The 18,829-nt window shown below is 49.4% G+C and overlaps 1 protein-coding gene across 5 annotated transcripts in view; it reads left to right on the top strand.

Moving 5' to 3' along the window:
* The window catches only part of BCAS3 (BCAS3 microtubule associated cell migration factor), a 578,866-nt gene that overhangs the window by 546,609 nt on the left and 13,428 nt on the right, over positions 1–18,829 (top strand). For 4 of the 5 annotated variants that reach the window (XM_032616301.1, XM_032616303.1, XM_032616302.1 and 1 more), the window contains one exon: positions 9,072–9,239. In XM_032616301.1, coding sequence (XP_032472192.1) covers positions 9,072–9,239 — 168 coding nt within the window. Of the gene's footprint in view, positions 1–9,051; positions 9,240–18,829 lie in introns of all 5 variants that reach the window. The other variant, XR_004347453.1, reaches the window with a different exon arrangement.

Genomic DNA, 18,829 nt, shown 5'->3' with positions numbered 1-18,829 from the left:
GTTTGAGGCACCTTCGGGTCTGGTCTGAGTGTGAAGCCAGTGGTAACTCCCCTGGGACCTGCAGTGATGACTGATTTCTTGGGCTCCCAGGCAAGAGGCAGGGCCCTGCTCAGTGACCTCCTAATGATGTGCAAGGGGCTCAGACCTTCCTTGACAGTCATGGAAGGGTATCTCCTAGGAAGCTGTGTCCTGTTTATCCAAAGGATAGTGGGAGTGTGGGAGGCAGGGCAGGGTGGGGACAAAGGTGACAGGTAAAGGGACTTGATGTAAAAATCGGCTCCTTCCAGAGTTGCTCTACCTGCCCTTTCCTTTTTTTTTTTTTTTCGGTACGTGGGCCTCTCCCATTGCGGAGCACAGGCTCCGGACGCGCAGCCTCAGCGGCCATGGCTGTGCGGCATGTGGGATCTTCCTGGACCGGGGCACGAACCTGTGTCCCCTGCATCGGCAGGCGGACTCTCAACCACTGCGCCACCAGGGGAGCCCCTCTACCTGCCCTTTCTGATCTGATGTCTGAAATTTGTACAGAGGTGGAATTGTTTCTGCCATTTTTCACACACAAGTTGGTGCACATTCCTGATATGAATTAATAAGAAATATGCCAGATGTACACAAGGATGGGTCAACATCGCATGCAGCCAACCACGGCCACTGGGGGAAAAGTCAGATATGGGCCCTGGAGCCACAGGCTCACCTGCCCTGGGAGTCAAGCACAGAGCTTGGCAAGGGAGTCAACTCAGCAGAGTCAGGGCTTCGCCTCCGATGCTTTTCACAGGCTCACCTGTGATCCAGGTCCACGCATGACTGTTTCTGCCATAGGCATTCTTTTCTCTCCAATGTTTTCTTAGTATTTGTTGGTTTGCTTTATGCTGATTACGGAAGTTATAAGAAACAAATAGAAAGGTTTAAAGTAACAGGAGAGTTCCATATAACCCAACTGCCCAGAGGCAACCATGGTTAATAACATTTCGTCATGACTCTTTTAAAATGTTTTTGTTTGTTTGTTTGTTTGTTTGTTTGTTGCGGTACGCGGGCCTCTCACTGTTGTGGCCTCTCCCGTTGCGGAGCACCGGCTCCGGACACACAGGCTCAGCGGCCATGACTCACGGGCCCAGCCGCCCTGCGGCATGTGGGATCTTCCCGGACCGGGGCACGAACCCGCATCCCCTGCATCGGCAGGCAGACCCTCAACCACTGCGCCACCAGGGAAGCCCTAAAATGTTTTTTTTTTAATGCTTTCTTTACATTGTTCAGTAATACTAACTGTACAATTTTGTTTTATTTTTTTAAAAATTGAAGTATAGCTCATTTACAATGTTTCAGGTGTACAGCAAAGTGATTCAGTTATATATATATTTATATTTAGGTATATATAAATTTACATATTTTTATATATACACGTGTATTCTTTTTCAGATTCTTTTCCATTGTAGGTTATTACAAGATACTGAGCAGAGTTCCCTGTGCTATACAGTAGGTCCTTGTTGTTTATCTGTTTTATATGTAATAGTGTATGTCTGTTAATCCCAAATAATTTGACATCATCTCTTATAGAATTTCTCCTGCTATAAATATCATTTTTCAAGACTACCTAATATTCTACTGCCACTATGAAGCATAATTTACTTAACAAATACCCTATTGTAAGGCTGCATTCAAGTAGCAACGAGCATCTTTATGCATGAAGGTTGTTGGCATCTTAGATTAGGGTTAGGTTGGGTTAGGTTCCTAGAAGTGGCCTTTCATGTTTTTAAAAGGCTCTTTATACGTATTGCCAAATTGCCCTTTAGATAGTTTATAACAATAATATTCCCATTAGCAACAGTCTATTTCATTTCATCCTTACCTGTGTTGAGTACGATTCTGTTTATTCATTAAAGAATTTAGGGAACAGAAATGTCCTATCCCCACCCTCTGATGTGGGGAGATCAGGGGATGTGAGGGACCTGACCTCAGAGCTAAGACACCACCTCCCCTGCTCTCCTGGACCCTCTGCAGTCATCCTCAGAGAAGTGGAGGATACATACCCAACGTAGATGCTGTAACTCCCTATCAAAGGCTCTGGCTATGTAATGACACAGAACCACTCAGCTTTCACGATGGAGTTGCCCAGACTGGGAGCTGATGTGACTTTTTCCCACCCAGTATCCTCCTCAAGCTGCTTGTCTTCTGGCCTAGAGGTGTCCCTACTCACTTTCTAAGCCTGTCACAGAATCCCACTGCCCCTAAGAAGAGCTGCTCACAGAGCCCTGGGCTAGTCCTCTATGTTGGAGTGGCCCCGTGCAGTTTTACAAAGCACTCTTTCATGTCCTATCTGATCAGATGCTCGTGACAGCCCTGGAAGGCAGACATTCATTTCCCTGTTTTATAGGTGTATCATTTTCCTAGCGCTGCCGTAACAAATTACTACAAACTTGGTAACTTAGAACAACAGAAATTTATTCTCTCATACTTCTGGGGGCCAGAAGTTCAAAATCAAGGTGTCAGCAGCATCACGCTTCCACCAAAGTCTCCACGAGAGAATCCTTCCTTGCTTCCTCCAGCCAAGACCCCTTTACAGGGTGGCTGCTTGATTATGGAACTGGTTCGTGGAAAATGAAATTTGGTACCCTTGGATACCCTAGGAACCTCAAACATCATGTCACCATTGCTCTGTTAGTGTATTACTGTTCATTACATTGAAAATATTAGCAAACCCCTTAAATGAGAGTTGCTCATTTATTCTCCATGTGGTAAGTGGGGAAATTAAGACCTAGAGTAACCAGAAAAGTTAACGGGAGAATTCCAATTATAGCCTGGACGTCTGGATTTGTAATCTATATCCTAAGCTTTAAAGTATGAGTTGTGATCATATATTGCAGTTAAAATCGTTGTCAAAATGACTATTTTAAATAGCACATAAATTCTTAGTGTCTCAGTTACTGTTGAATTTCTCTTCCCTGTCTCAGGTGCCTTTGACATGCCCCACATGGTAGTCTGTTCATGGACCTCTGATGAACAATGACTAATTCCTTCCCACTAGTGGCCCCGAGGGCCTGTGAGGACAGATGTGGCAACACCACATCTGGCTCGCCAGCATCTCCTCGCTTGCCACCATTAGCTAAGGGTGTTTCTGTACTTTGCTGGTACCTTTCCTTTCTATTGCTAAGTTTACTTCTGAACTGGAATAGTAGATCCTTTAATTACCTAACCACCAAATCTAAACCCCGCAGCCAAACGGATGACTATGGGACAAACATGGTACATGGTCACAAGTTTGGTGAGCATTAGATAGTCGGAGTCATAAAAGATTGCTGGGGTCTAGGCCTCTTTGCTCTGTACTACGTTTGTGGATGTGGGTTATGGTTATCTTGGGAACCAACGTAAAGGATTGAGAGGGACAGATGGGGTCCTCATATGCTCTCAGCCTCCTTCTCCCATGTCTGTTAGCCATGACATAGCACATGTTGAGACAGTGAAACATGCCTGTGGCCACATCTAATAACCACAAAGCTAATGTCCTCAGCCTGTGCTTATATGAAGCAACCTGTTCATATAAGCACAGAGAAAGCACCAGTCTCAAGCGCAGTCTGGTGACCTAGTTTGCAGGTCAGGTGGGGACACTCTCCAATGGCCGCGCTCATCATGCCTGGGATCGTTTCTTAGTTATCATGGACGTCATTGTCATCACAAACTCTCAGCCAGGAAGGCTTCTGTCTTGAAGAGCGTTGTTTAATGACAAGTTTTGCTGTCGGTACCTGGCCTCCCTGGTGGCTGGAAATCTGATGAACAGGCTCTCATCAGCATCCAAACCCTGGGCTGAATCTAATGGATGCAAAGCGGAGGCTGAGCCACAGTCTCCTAAATAGCGAGGGTGTGATTAGACACTATCAGCTCGGAGGAGCATCCCACCTCCCCCGTGCTGCCTCCACCGCTGGGCTTCCCTGCCCCTTGACAGTGGTGCACAAAAGACAGAGCACGTGTGCCACTCACCTCCCCCTGGAGCTTGCTGGCTCACCAGCTGTCGTGGCATGCCTTTAATGCGTTTGTGAAACCCGAGAACCTGACCCATTTCTCCTCTGGGGAGAGAGTGTGATGCAGGATGCCAAGCTGGGAAGCAGGATTCGGGAAGCTCACCTGTATGAACCTGGCTCTCTGTGTCATCCAAGGCAGATTGTTTGGGTTCTTCCAATTCCCAGAATCTCACCGTAAAATAAGTCTCCAGGGGGTAGTAGAATGATATTGCAACATTGTTTTCTGCTCACTTACAATTTGTCTCCTTCCTCTTATTTAATTTTAGCTCTGTTTTCTGCTTTCCTCCATCTCCGCCTCCCAGCCCTGGCCCTAGATGTTTAGTCTCTGGGACAATGCACCCAAAGGGTACTGACTCCAGAGTGACTGTCAGATTTCTCAGATGTTCATAATCAGTCAATAAACATGTTTGGAGCAAGCACAATGCACAAAGTCCGGTGCTTATTACAGACTTATGGCTTGTGGAGGAATCCACGCCCTAAAGCAGCTTCTAAACTAGGTTGAAGAGCAGATCATGAGAATCATAGAAGGCAGTGTGGGGAGAACACCAGGACACTGATGATCTCACTAACCTGGGATCTGAGGATGGGCTTCGGAGGCATCCCTCAACACCCTGAAACTGTTTGTATCATTTCATGTTTGCCAATGCACATTTTGGGGGTAAGTTTATAGCTTTCACCAGCTTCATCCCAAGAGGTGAAGAGCTTCGCATACAGTCAGACTTTGAAGCAGAGTGCTCATGATAACTTAGATTAGCATTATAACAAGGTTTTGTTTGAGCCAATGACACCTGAACTGAATCTTAGAAAATATATTCAGAGAATAGCGGGGTGGCAGGCAGCCCTGAAGGAAGGGGTCCCCAGGGAGCATCATGGGAAGACTGTCGCACTTAGGACCGGTGACTTTAAGTTGTCTCACGTCCCTCAGTCTCAGAAAAATGCAGATCTGTAAAATGGTCACCATTGCTGCTTCCCAGAGTTTTGCGGACCTTGAGCTTTTTTTTTTTTCTTTCTCACTTTGTATTCCCATCCCTCCGCACGGGGCTTGACTCATATCACAGTGGACACTAATCCGTATTTGATGAATGTGTGAGTTAACCGAAATCATAAACGTGAGAGGGCTTGGTAAACAGCAGAGCATTGCTTCAGCTAAAGATCTTTGTTGCTAAGTACATATACTTTGTGCTTTGCAAGCAGCCTGCACTAAGTGTCTTCTCCCCCTTGAAACTGACCCTTTCCCCCGTAATGGGGCTCAAAGGGCCAGCCCATCTGATGGAGTGTCTCTAGGCTGGCCAGATGAATGATAGTGGTGCCGATCACGCTGACAAGATGCGCAGTTGCCTAAGAGCCCAGAGGTGACCTCACTCTCCAAGGGCTTAGCCTCTAACCCCAGCCCCTGCTGGCACACGCACACACCTGCAGCCCTTTTCTCCCTCCAAGACAAGGAGACCCCGTGAGCTCCTTTGCTGCCCTCATCTGCACTGGCAGGGGTGGAAGGATGGACAGGAAGGGGGGCATCGCTGGGCCTCTGCTGGGACTCCCTCTAGCACTGCAAGCAGGACCACTGATTGCGTGCTCTCTGTGACCTCTCAGGACTGTCGAAATGATCAAATGCTCCTTTGCTGAGCACTTTTTGTGTCCCCAGCCTCCTACGCACAGCTTCCTCGCAGTACCCGTGCTAAGAGAGAACAGATTAGATCTTCTATCAATTTTTCTTTTCTCCTGTGTGCCATCTAACAGACAGGATGGCTCATCGGCGTTACCAGGATACGGCGTTACCAAGAAACTTGGGCCGGTTGGGTGTGGGAAAGATTTTTAAAAGGCCGTGGTTGAAGGTGACAGGAGTTCTCAGAACAAGTCAGGAAAGATAGAGGTGATTTCTCCCTATAACAGTTCTCCAGTTCTCCAGATGCAGCTGATAGAATGATCTCCAAGATGAGAGTTAGGAGTTTGTGTTCCAGATCTGTCACTTAGAGACTTTGAGCAAGCCACTGAATCTCTCTGAGCTTCCAGCTCCTCTCCCATAAATTGGAGTGGTACCCATCTTGCCTTTCAGGATCATTGTGATAGTCAACATTTATGATGACGCTTCAAGTGGTATAAAGTTGTACATATTTGTTATTATTAACATATACACGAGCGTTACCCCTTATGTGTAGAGCACTCACTATATGCTATTTATCCGATGCAAACCCCGTAACACCCCTATAAGATTGCATTGTTTTTTCCATTTTTATGGATGAGGAATCAGAGGCTCAGAAAGGTAAAAGGGCTTGCCCAGAGCTATACACATACAAGTAATATGTGTTAGAGCCTGTGTTTCTGTTTTCCATTCTCCACTAAAACACTAGCTCATGATCCTTTTCTCCTGTATACTGTCACTCTGTCCCTTACAATATTACGTACTCCTCTGGCCTTTACCCTCTCTCATGGACCGGGCCTCTTACCTGCACGCTTCTTGCCATAACATCTTGCTGGATTGTTTCGTTTTCTTCCTGCTCTCGCTTCTGATACATCTCTTGGCCCTGCTGTCAGCTTACCTGCCCTGACCTCTAAACAGTACATACAATCCTTGACTGAGCGCCTTTCTAGAGGCAGGCACCCTGCTCCTGTGAAGTGAGATCATTCTCTTCCCTTCCCCAGGCTCTGGGACATCTCTGTCCATAAAAAAAATAAAATAAAAAGTTGCCACCCCGGCCCTGAGCGCACAGGGTGGAGGAGTACCCACATTTTATTGTTGATCTCCTGTTCTGGAAATTACTAAGCATAGACTTCCCAGGCAGACCAGGAACGATGGTGCTGTAGCTCTTGATCTTGTCAACTAAGAGTGGGGTGGCGCTAGAGGAGAACTCAGACTCCCGGCAGGAACCTCACTTAATCTCTTCCCTCCTTTGAGACAGGGCAAAGAGTTACTAGGTGTACTTCAGAGATGGAAAAGGAGATGGAGGGACTTGCCTCACATCACTTAGTGAGTGGGCACTGGAATCAACAGTCCACTGTGTGTCTTCATTCCTTGTGTGTCCTTGGGGACTGGGCACCTTTGAGTCGTGGCTGACGCCGGTTGAGTGTGGGCTCTAGGGCAACACTAGCACATCCCAGGCCCTTAGAGGGCTGACACTCAGAGCACCTCTCCCCCACTGCCCAGCGCCTGGCTCCCCAGACCCACCGCCTGGCCCTACCTGATGGAGAGAGAAGGTGGTATAGGGCAGCTCCCCGTCCCTGAGTCCCACCTGACAGGCTGATCCCCAGCAACCCACTCCCAAGGTGGGCCTCTTCTTGGGGGAGATGCATTTATAGACGCTGCCCATGACCCCGGCACCAGGAATCTACCCTCCAGTTAGGCAAGAGATAAATCAAAGCCAAACCTGGCTGATGACATCCAGGAACAGGAAGTGACCCTTGCCACACATAGAAATCCCAGCGGGCTGGCCAGGGGCCTTTGTCTGGTCAGGAGAGCTCAGGATTATCTGGCCCTCTTTGCTGATGTATGGAGTCACCGACTGTCGGAGTGTTTACGAACGGTTATCACCTCAGTGCTTTGGCCATTATCAGAGGCAGGGCCGCCTGCCGGGGCTGGGGCTCGCACCCTCTCTATTACACCTGTCATTGGCAGAGAGTGTGCCCTGACCGCTGCTCAGTCCTGACTGCCGAGGGAAGATAGTTTCTGACGGCTGATCAAAGAGGAGAAGCAAGACCTGATAAAAAGAGTGTGTGGTGGTGTACTTTTAACTTTGGGAAACATTGGCATTTGCATTTTTTCCCCATCTTCCTGGTGCTGGCAGGAACCAAGCCCAATAAATGCAGTGGATTCAGTTACCTAATCGCTGGGGAAATGGTATGTGCTTAAAGCAACAGAGCATGACTATAATCTCCTTCCAAGAGAGAGTGGATGAAATAAGCTTTCACAGAAGTACTTGCTGTTATAATAAAGGAGAATAATTTAAATTTAGCCTTTGAAGTGATCTTGCATGTAAAATCTAATCTTGGCATTCAGCAGGGCACCGTGTACTTTTTGGAATTGGGAAGCAGCTTCAGATCGAGGAAAGGTCTTTGCTGAAGGTGCTATCACCCAAGTCTCATGCTGCCGTCCTGAAAATGGTGCCCCAGTGGTGCACATGTCCTGGGGCAGCTGGGGGACTGTATGCGGTGGAGTAGAATGAGTTCTAGACTGAGCCATCGGAAGGAAGATCTGAGTTCTTGAACCAAGCCTGCCACAAACTTGCCGTTGGATCTTGGAACATAACCTTTCTGAGGGCATTTGGTATAGGTGATAGGATATAGTGACTTAGAATGCTTTTTTTAAAACAAAATTTAAGCTATGTAACCCTTTTAAAATGAATCTTTAGGGCTTCCCTGGTGGCGCAGTGGTTGAGGGTCCACCTGCCGATGCAGGGGACACAGGTTCATGCCCCGGTCCGGGAAGATCCCACATGCCGCGGAGCGGCTGGGCCCGTGAGCCATGGCCACTGAGCCTGCGCGTCCGGAGCCTGTGCTCCGCAACAGGAGAGGCCACAACAGTGAGAGGCCCGCGTACCGCAAAAAAAAAAAAAAGAATCTTTAGGCGAAGCCCTATTGCCTCAAACAGAGAAAAGTGGGGAGGGCAGTTTGCTTGAACCTGGGAAAGAAGTTTCCTACCCTTGACCTAGATCTTGAAGCAGTCCCTGAAGACTTCAGAGAACCCTGTAGGTCCTCAGAAAACAGTTCGGGGGGAGTTCCCTGGCGGCCCAGTGGTTAGGACTCTGTGCTTTCACTGCTGAGGGCCTGGTTTCAATCCCCTGGTGGGGGAACAAGGATCCTACAAGCCATGCAACAATAACAGAAAAGAAAACAGTTCAAAAACCACTAGCCCAACGCCACGGAGGTCTACACGCTCTGATCTGGTGGCGTGAGCGGTCTCGTTCTGCCCTGCCACATCCGTGTTTCGTGGCGTTCCCTCCTTCATCCGTCCTGTGGAAGGGCTAAAATGGACCCTGGGCAGGGCGGGGAGTTGGCGGTGAGCAGACATAGAGAACGGCCCGCTCTCTGCAAGGTGACTCAGCGTCAGATGTCCCTTGTGCGCTGCAGGTACCTTCGACCGGAGCGTGACCCTGCTGGAGGTGTGTGGGAGCTGGCCGGAGGGCTTCGGGCTACGGCACATGGCCTCCATGGAGCACACGGAGGAGGGCCTGCGGGAGCGGCTGGCCGATGCCATGGCCGAGTCACCGAGCCGGGACGTGGTGGGATCCGGAACAGGTAAAGGTGGCCTCACACTCCTAGCCTGGCTTGGTCGTGAATAGCTCCTGTGGGTATGGAGCTTCTCTGGTGGGAGAGGGTGTGTGTTTTAACCATTTGTTTCTTTAGTTAGTACTCTGATTGCCATCCATTTTGGAAGCTTCTGATATTGGGAAACCCAGTGCAGAGGGGGGTTCCCAGGGAACCGACCCCTCCTACATGGACTATTGCATACGAACATGCTGTGGTTACACAATTGTACTGTATAGGTGGCTCCCAGAAGGACACCTTCTCCAGGGGAAGGGACAGCCTTGGTGTCCCTAAGGTTTCAGCAGCCCTTGAGCACTGAACACTGAGGCAGCACACCTTCTTCTGCCCTGCTGCAGGCTTTATAGACTGGAGAGTATCAGTGGGCCCTGCCAGCCGGGGAGGGAGCAAGGATGCAGCAGGCAAGGCTGGTGTGATCCCCCAGACAGCTTTTCTTACGCTGCCTCTTGCCTCTGCACTCCTGTCTCTGAGATGGTGCAGCAACTGGGGCCTGGGGTAGCTTCTCACATCCATAGAGCAGGAACATCCTTAGATGATGGGTAAGCCCTGCCCCGGGCAAGCAGGTGTACACACACACACACACACACACACACACATATGCACTTAGGAAAGCCCACAACCCTTCCACCTTTGCAGAATTACAGTACAGCCTGCCTCTCCTTTTTCTTTTCTTTTTTTTTTTCTGCCCTCTCCTTTTTCTAAAGTACCCTTCCTTCCAGACATCTGTGCCGTTAGTGCCAGCTCTAGCCCGGCTTTTATCCCTGAGGAAGACCGCCCCACAGGCCTCTTGCCAGTGTTCTGAGGTCAACAGGAACTTTGTTTGGGGATGGAGCAAATCCTGGCTGCAGGCCTTCTCACTCTTGCTTGCCTGAGTCCCCTCAAGCCTGTTATTCCTTACCATGAACTGCTCCATCCACGTGCCTACCTGAAGAGGGGATTCCAGGGAGGAGAAACTTACAACCCTGGGGCAGGAATCAGGACAAGCAAGATCGAGAGTCAAAGCATTTTTGGAAAAAAAAAAAAAAAAACAAAGGGCTTCCCTGGTGGCGCCGTGGTTGAGAGTCCGCCTGCCGATGCAGGGGACACGGGTTCGTGCCCCGGTCCGGGAAGATCCCACATGCTGCAGAGCGGCTGGGCCCGTGAGCCATGGCCACTGAGCCTGCGCGTCCGGAGCCTGTGCTCCGCAACGGGAGAGGCCACAACAGTGAGAGGCCCGCGTTCTGCAAAAAAAAAAAAAAAAGCATTTTTGGCAGGGCTCAAAATGCCTGACATTATTACACAGTCCCAATTTCCTGCAGATCCTCCAGGTCTTTTAGATATTTGGGTTTAGCAGTTAACCTTTTCCCTCTCTTCTTTCCCTCCCATTCAGTTCCTCTGTTCCTACACTAACAGGATAGAGATACATTGTCCTCATCTCTTTCCCCACAGCACTAGCTTCATGCCTGCCCATAGCTCTCGTGTGATAATTGGCAAATGAACAGAATAGATGCAAGAGAGGGAGTTGGCTAGAGATGGAGAGGTGCTTTATCTGGCCACAGGAGACAGCCATCTCTGAGGACCAGGCCCCCTCCGTGCCCCCTTCTTCCCTGGAAAGGAAGACGTGCACCATGGAAGCTGCAACAAGCCATGTCCCACCCCCTCGACTCCCACAAGCACAGACATGGGCACGCCACCTCTCCACCCCTATTGTAAAGCCATCCAACTAGCGAATGGCAGGTCATCATGCCATTGTTCTCCCACCTGGATCCGGAGATGAGAAGCAGCTCTGCCATTTACAGGGGCTCTAACCCCATTTTGCTTGGAAGCTGGCCGAAGGGAGAAAATCTTTTCCCTTTCTGAACCTTGCTCGTAGCACAGCTTTCCCTTACATCTCTGGGCCCTGGCCAGCCCCAGCTCACACAAACCAGAGCCGGTGGCACCAGACACACTCCCAAGGAGCCACCCTTCCAGGGACCAGAGCAGCTCTGGGTCAGCTCTCCTCCCCAGCCGCCTTCCTCAGAAGCCGCTTAGAGCACCTCCGTGTCATCCAGCAACAGACTGGAAGTCTTGGAAGGCGCATTCGGGCAGAGTTGGGGAACTTCAGCCTGGCACAGACCATTAGTAACCTGAGCGAATCTGGCAGCCGTTCATCTGCCAGACAGCTGAAGGCTTCGGGAGAGTCTTTGTGGCCTTAAGCAGGTTCATGAAATTAAAAAAAAAAGAGAGAGAGAGAGAGGAAATTAGAACTGCTATGACCCATAGGTCAGAAAATAGGAGATGCCCTTTTTGAGCAGAGGGATTCATTTTCCTCCCCAAACTGTCACCAAATGGGATTCATTTGGTTTTCTTTGACCAAATTAAATCTATTCGGTCTATATGTGTGCACACATATATATGTTTTTGTTGTTGTTTTTAAACTCTGCCTCGATTTTAAAGGCCAATAAGTTAAGCAGATATCATGGAAGTTAACCTGTTCCCCCCTGCCTTTGTTGAGAATCAGTTTTCGCATTTTGCAGCTCCAGATAAAGTATCAGCCTGGTCGTGCAGCCCAGGGCCTTGAAAGGGCAGCCTGACGCACCCACGCCAGAGTCAGCCTGCTGCCCACAGATAGCCAGGCAACGTGGGTGAGAATTTCCAGCAAGTCACCCTTTGCTCAGAGCAGCCTCTCAGTCCCATCGCTTTCCACAACCTGCTCCTCTAGGTGCTCATGGGATAGGGTGACCCAAGCATGTGCCTCTGTTGGTTCCTCCGAGGCACCAGAGACGATCAGTTTCTGTAATGCCTGCAGCAGGCTCTTTGTTTAGTGTAGTACCCGGGACGGGTGCTCCATGACCCCTGACACCAAAGCCCATTGTATCCATGCTTCACTATTATACAGGTTTACCTAGTGATATGCCGGTAAATGTTTAACAACCAGCTCTCCAAAGGGAAGCAGGAAAGCCCTGATTTATAGCAGTTGGGCATTGCCATAGGACAGAACCTCCCATTACGGCCAATTTCAAGCTATCAACATGATGTCAGTCACCTAGCAGAATTCCTGAAAATGTAACAGTCAGCCAGCCCCAGCGCCCCACTGGTAAGCTGTACCATAGTGCAAAACAACTCTCCCCCAAAGTAAAACAAAAACCTTTCCAAAAACCTTACTATTCGCAGAGTGGTCTGTGAACCAGCAACACTGTCTATATCCAGGAGCTGATTAAAAATGCAGACTCTCAGTCCCCACCCAGCCCTATTGAATCAGCACTGCGTTTTGACAAGATCTCTATGCGCATTAAAGTTTGAGAAGGCCCGTTTTAAAACGTAGTTGACCTGTGAGGCGGACATTAGCTCTGTCCTCCAGGATGGCTGTGACCAGTTACTCTAATTGGATTAAATTTGAAAGTCCAGCTCAAAAATAACTGACTGAATTGCTTTCTTTCTAATATCCTCACACCTCTTGACCCTGTTACCTTTCCACTGTCCCCAGTCAAGAAAACAAATCCAGGTCAAGTCAACTCTGCTCGTACACTTAGGTTGCTGAAGAAAAATCATAAGTTTGTTCAGATCGTACCTCTACAAAACGTACGGCCTCTACTGTCCAGTGAGCCCTGGCAGTCCTTCTGCATTTTCCCAGTGCCCCCTTTTCCGATTCTCAGTTTGCACTCATCTTTTGCAGCAGATCCCAATGCCTAAACAGTGTCTGACACCATAGTGGGTGTGCAGTAACTACTGGGTGAATGGATTGTACATTTAACCTAGGTGTTAGCAGCCCCTGCTTTACTGCTGTGGCTTCTGGCCCGTTTTCGTTCTCTTAGAGATTCCCCAGATCTCTGGTCCTCTGAGAGTTTGTATTTTATTATTTTTTCCATATTATTGCTGTTTATTTGGTATGAATTAGTCTGCGCTTTATTCGGTATGGGACCTATCTTGTGTCCACCTGGCATCTTGAAATCAGTCTCTTTCCTTCTTCATGGACGCTCTGTCAAACTTCCCGTTCCCCTCAAATCTCTTACCCCATCAGCTTGTCTCTCACCCTCAGAAAATGCTGGTCACCATTTGAGCAATCCCTTGGCCTCCTGCACCCAGACCCTAAACGTCCCTGCAGCAACGTCCCCTCCCCTGCTGTCCAGAGGAGGAGCAGTTCCTACCCCCAGCCTGCCCGGCCACGATACCCAGAGTCACCACCGAATGTCCATTTGCCCCAGCGCTGGCCCGGTGAGCCAGGACCTGTGATCTCGGAGTGATTCCCTGTAGTTTCCTGTTTCACCACACTCTCATGGTTTTTCTTCTGCCTCTGCTACTTCTCCATCCTTTCCCTGGGCTTGCTTTCTCTGTCGGCCTTCAGTGTATTTCTCCAGGCCCTTTCTTAGCCCTCTGTCCTCTCCCTCAGTGCGAACAGGGCCATCCCCTCTGCTTCCGCGGCCTCAATTACTACCCATAAACCGATGATTTCCAAAGATTCTCCAAGTTGGCTTCCTCTCCTGATCTCCAGACCATCTCTCCAGTCACCTGTCGATGTTTCCACATGTCCAAAAACTGAACTTCTCTCCCGCCAGCTCTGTCCTTCTCCTGGATTCACCCCATCTCATCACATACAAAGCCCTTCATGACCAGCCGCTGCCCTGTCTGCGGACTCCTCTCTCACTGCTCTGGGCGAGCTCCAGCCAAGCTGAAGTCCCCGGAGGGTCCCTAAGCACACGTGTTCCCTCTGCCTGCCGGGCCTCTGCACAAACTTCTCCTTCTGCCGGGAATGCTGTCTCCTACAGCCCCTCCTCTCTCAGCCCCTCAAAATAACATGACTAATTCCTGCTTAGTAGACATGCCTTTCAATATTGCCTTTTCTAGAAAAATAGGATTTTTTTCGATAAGCAAAACATTTACTTATTCCAGTTGTTTTGTGTCTAAGTAAAGGTATAACCTAATACCAAAAAAATTTTCATAAACACCTGGACACATATTAAGTTTATTTTCACTTTAACTCTTTCAATCACTATTTAGCTAAACCTTGTCTTTCTTTTTTTGGCTTTCTCCCACATCCAATAGCAAAAGCCCTAGGCCTAATTCACAGGTCCTGACCAGCTGTTTAAAGTATTGACACATCTCTGTTGCAGGCAGCCTCCCTTTGCTGCTGTTGACTCTTAAGAGCTCACTAAGTCAGCAGTCAAGGTCAAGGGGGACTGACTCTTCCCCATGACTGTGGCTTCCTTCAGCCCTGGGAATGCTGTTTCATTCTCCTTTATGATCACAGCACTAAGGGTAGGAAAGATGCTCATCCTTTTCTGTCTAGAGTCTCTTTAACAGATTCTGTCCTAGTCCAGAAGCAGCTACTCTTGAGGATCACACTGGGGGCTCAATCTTTACCTCTTACCTTCCATGAGAAATACATTTACTTCCTTGCTCAAATATATAAAACTTTCAGAAAACAATAGTATAGGCAGTACACTCTAGTACTATTTTATTTCTTTTTTTTTTTTAATTGGGGTATAGTTGCTGTGCAGTGCTGTGTTAGTTTCTGCTGTACAATGATGTGAATCAGCTGTATACATTTTTTTTAATGCAGTCATGACTCACTAAACTGACTTTACAGTACATCAATGAATTGTGATCTACAGTTTGGAAAGCAGTGCTCTAGTTTACTCTGCTAAATCCTCTGAGTTTTCCTGTGTGTATAGTAATTACTCAGCAGAAAAGGCTGTGAGATTCTTTTCAGCTAAAGGTCTTCCAAAGATTTCTGTCAGAAACTACTTTTGCTTTTTGAAAGGGCTGTACCTTTTTTCCTCCTTAATATGGAAAGCACATTTTGAACAGTATACACAGCTTTTAAATGGTCATAGGAAGGGTTCAATAAGTGAATTAACAAATATCCATTAACAAAGTCCATTGACTACCTACGTTTTGCAAAAAGATGAACTAAAAGCACTATTTTTGTGTGTGCGTGCTAATATCTTTTATTTCAGGACTGTGAGAATTAAGATCTCAATAAATGTTAGCTATTGTTCCTGGAGTTGACCAGATGGGCACCCCAAAACAAATAACCCAGTATGTTGGACCATGTTGGACCCTCTGTCCTACCTCTAGGATTAGCTCTTCCAATGGGCCTTGGAACTCCTGCTTGCCTCATTGCTGAGGGCTGGGAACATTTTCGTGCTAAGGCTGCAATTCCAGGAGGAGCCGTGTCCTCCCCCTTCCCTCTCAGGGTGCCACATGATCACGTGACAGTAATTGCAGGCATGGGGCAGTGAATTAATTCTCTTACCTTTTAGACGTCCCTACTCTCAGGCAAGCACTATCATGGAAGCAACTTAGCCAGTCCCTTAGGTACTTTCCTCTGCTTCACCTAGTCGGGCCCTGGATTTTCTCGCCTTCTTCAGTGCCTCTACAAAATGCTTTCAGGGGCTCCTGTCAGCCACCTCCTCAGTAGGCCCTCACCTTCTCTCCCGGGCCGCTGCAGGCAGGTGGGCTCTCTGGAGGAACCCCTGGGCACGGTGCTGGCCCTCCAGGGAATAAAGCTTTCCCTCTCTCAGCTCACTTTCTTCCTCTCTAAGTCCAAGGGAGAGGGAAGACAGGAGGTACAGGAAATGTCAGCCTCCTGTTTCCCGTTATGTCCTGGCCGCTGTTCCCTGTGCCGAGCGGCTTTGGTTGCCTTGTTTCCTCCTCTCCTTTGTCCTCACGGCCGCCACCTCCCAAACGGCTTCTATGCCTCCGATTCCATGCTAACCGTGTGAGCATGCTACAGTTGTCACACCACCGCCGGGTAGACGTTCCTCTCTGCGATGTACAAAGGAGGAAAAATTAAAGCTTTGAAGGGAAATCATAACTAAAACATGTGGGATTAAAAGGAGATATCCAGGGCTTCCCTGGTAGCGCAGTGGTTAAGAATCCTCCTGCCGGGCTTCCCTGGTGGCGCAGTGGTTAAGAGTCCGCCTGCCGATGCAGGGGACACGGGTTCGTGCCCCGGTCCGGGAAGATCCCACATGCCGCGGAGCGGCTGGGCCCGTGAGCCATGGCCGCTGAGCCTGCGCGTCCGGAGCCTGTGCTCCGCAACGGGAGAGGCCACAACAGTGAGAGGCCCGCGTACCGCAAAAAAAAAAAAAAAAAAAAAAAAAAAAAAGAATCCTCCTGCCGGTGTAGGGGACACGGGTTCAAGCCCTGGTCCAGGAAGATCCCACGTGCCGCGGAGCAACTAAGCCCGTGCGCCACAACTACTGAGCCTGTGCTCTAGAGCCCGCGAGCCACAACTACTGAGCCTGTGAGCCACAACTACTGAGCCCGCATGCCTAGAGCCCGTGCTCCGCAACAAGAGAAGCCACCACAATGAGAAGCCTGTGCACCGCAACGAAGAGTAGCCCCCCACTCACCGCAACTAAAGAAAGCCTGCGTGCAGCAACGAAGACCCAACACAGCCAAAAATAAAATAATTTATAAAAAAAACAAAAAAGGAGATTTCCAGGAAGAATTTCCAGTTCTTAAGATCCTGTCACCTGGTCCGAGGGGTTTATCAATCACTCCTACATATTATTCCCGAGAAGGGAGACCAAGAAAAGGAAGGCATCCTTACTGTCAGGGCCTCCTCTGCCTGTCCTGCTTCCCTCTTCACAAGAGCCCAGGGCCCACACGTGACAGCCTGGGTTCCTTGCTGTGATATTTCAAGTCTCTTACAGGCCTTCCTCACCTTCCTTTCCAGCCTGCTCCCCCACTTCCCTTCCACAGTCGCCCCTTATTCATGTTCCATGCAGACACCCTCACCCATCACCCCCAGCACATGACACTGCTGACCTGGCTCTGTTTAGGGGCCTGCTGCCCTCACCCACTGCCCGGTCACCTTTTTAGACCAAGCTCAAATCTCACGTTGTCTGAAGCTTTCTCTGAATTTCTGCCTCGCCGACTCACTTGACACTTGGCCCTGGGCAGGTAGTACATGTTGCCGTTTCCACTAACTAGCAATGGCGGATTCCCTTCTCCATCCCACTGGGGCAAGGCTCAAGTCTGGTGGTCTCTTCAGCCCCTCCGTCAGCCATACTGTGTGTCTTAGCCCAACTCCGGTTCCTCGGACTGAGTCCGATTCCTCTTCGTTACCTCTAACCACCAGCCTTTCCCTACCCAGCATCTAGCACTGGGACAAGAGCCAAGCTGAGCCCCAGTTAATGTTTGCTGAATGACTGGATGGGTTTTCGTGGCTCCTGAGAGGTAAATGAAAGCCAGTCAGAGCAATGGAAAGAAGGATTGTGTTTAAAAGACACACTTGTCAGTTTCCGGCCAGTTCTAGATAGTTAGTTTCTGCCTCCTCCATCCCTCTCTCCTTTTCCCCTAAGGCCGCTGGAAGCCCCAGGCAAAGGCAGAGCTGTAATGGAAGTTTAGGGCTGAGAAGCTCCTCTGCATATTTCTCAGTTGCCCAAAGTCTTCTTTGAATTCTTTAACCAAAGCACACTGATTCCTGTCGACAAGGAGGAAGTGCCCATGTGACCTCATCAGTGAACCTTCAGAGTCCCCTTTCCAGGTGTTGCCCCACATGGACAGGGATTCCTGTGGAAAACGGACAGGCTTGGACAAGGGGTGGAGAAGTGCCGTTGGACCCCCAGATAAGGGGCCTTCTCTGAAGACATGAACATGGGTAAATGGTTAACAAACGGGAGGATTTCTCTCTGTTCCTCCTCTTCTGCCAGAGAATTCACCTTTAACCGTTGACCTTTCTGCGAGGTGTGAGGTCTGAACAAAGTTGAACACAGTCATGGATGGTTAAATACCCATCTTTCCCTTCTGCCCCTGCCTCTGCCCCTCTACTGCCTCAGAAGGTGGCCTGAGGTATTTCGACCACCATCTGCCCCCACCCCAGGCGGGATGGCTGGTGACAGAGGAAAGACAAACAGACACACAGAAAATGAAAGTTGGAAATGGCCCTCTGACCCTTTAGGACTCCGGAGCCTGGGCTCTTGAAGCAAAAGAGTCCTGGACGAAGGAAGCCAAGCCGTGCCCATCAGATTGAATTTACAGAGGGAGGCGTTTCCGAGTACCCACCCCAGAGTCAGCTGTCTAACCTCTGACATTTGGTGATTGCTTCCTGCCCACTTCTCTTTGAACCCCACCCCTGCCCCCAGGGACCTGCTGGCCCACCACAGAAAGCATTTTTAAATGTCCTGGTAGAATCTCCGGGCACCAGGCTTCCCAGACCTACCCCGATTCCCCCCACATATGTTTTATTTAGTGTAGCCCGATAGCTTGCAGTCGCACCCTTCTGTGTGCTTAATTGAGTTTTGGGGAGAATTGACATCCAGTTGCTTCATTTGTTCAGGATGATTTTTTCCCTTCTGTACCTGCCCCACCCCACCCCCACTCCCCCGCCAGGTTGGGGCCAGGGGGCTCATTTTTCTGGCTGGTTCCCATCATCTCCAGTTGGCCAGGACCAGCTTGCCATCTCCACTTTGATGTATGTGACTGGTGTTGGCCTTAGGGGTGGGTTGTGGGGAGGAGCAGGTGGGCCGAGCCTACCACACACACCCCCCCAGCCCCCGCTTCCATCCGGACATGGGCCTGGGTCCTTTGGTTTCATACTTTATTCCTCCCCAAGCCACTGGGAGCTGAATCTAAGCATATGGTTCGTGCATTTA

Source organism: Phocoena sinus, chromosome 20 (genome assembly GCF_008692025.1).
Source record: "Phocoena sinus isolate mPhoSin1 chromosome 20, mPhoSin1.pri, whole genome shotgun sequence".
Taxonomy (NCBI): domain Eukaryota; kingdom Metazoa; phylum Chordata; class Mammalia; order Artiodactyla; family Phocoenidae; genus Phocoena; species Phocoena sinus.
The sequence above is the reverse complement of the archived record's forward strand: the minus strand, read 5'-3'. Positions and strand labels throughout refer to the sequence as shown.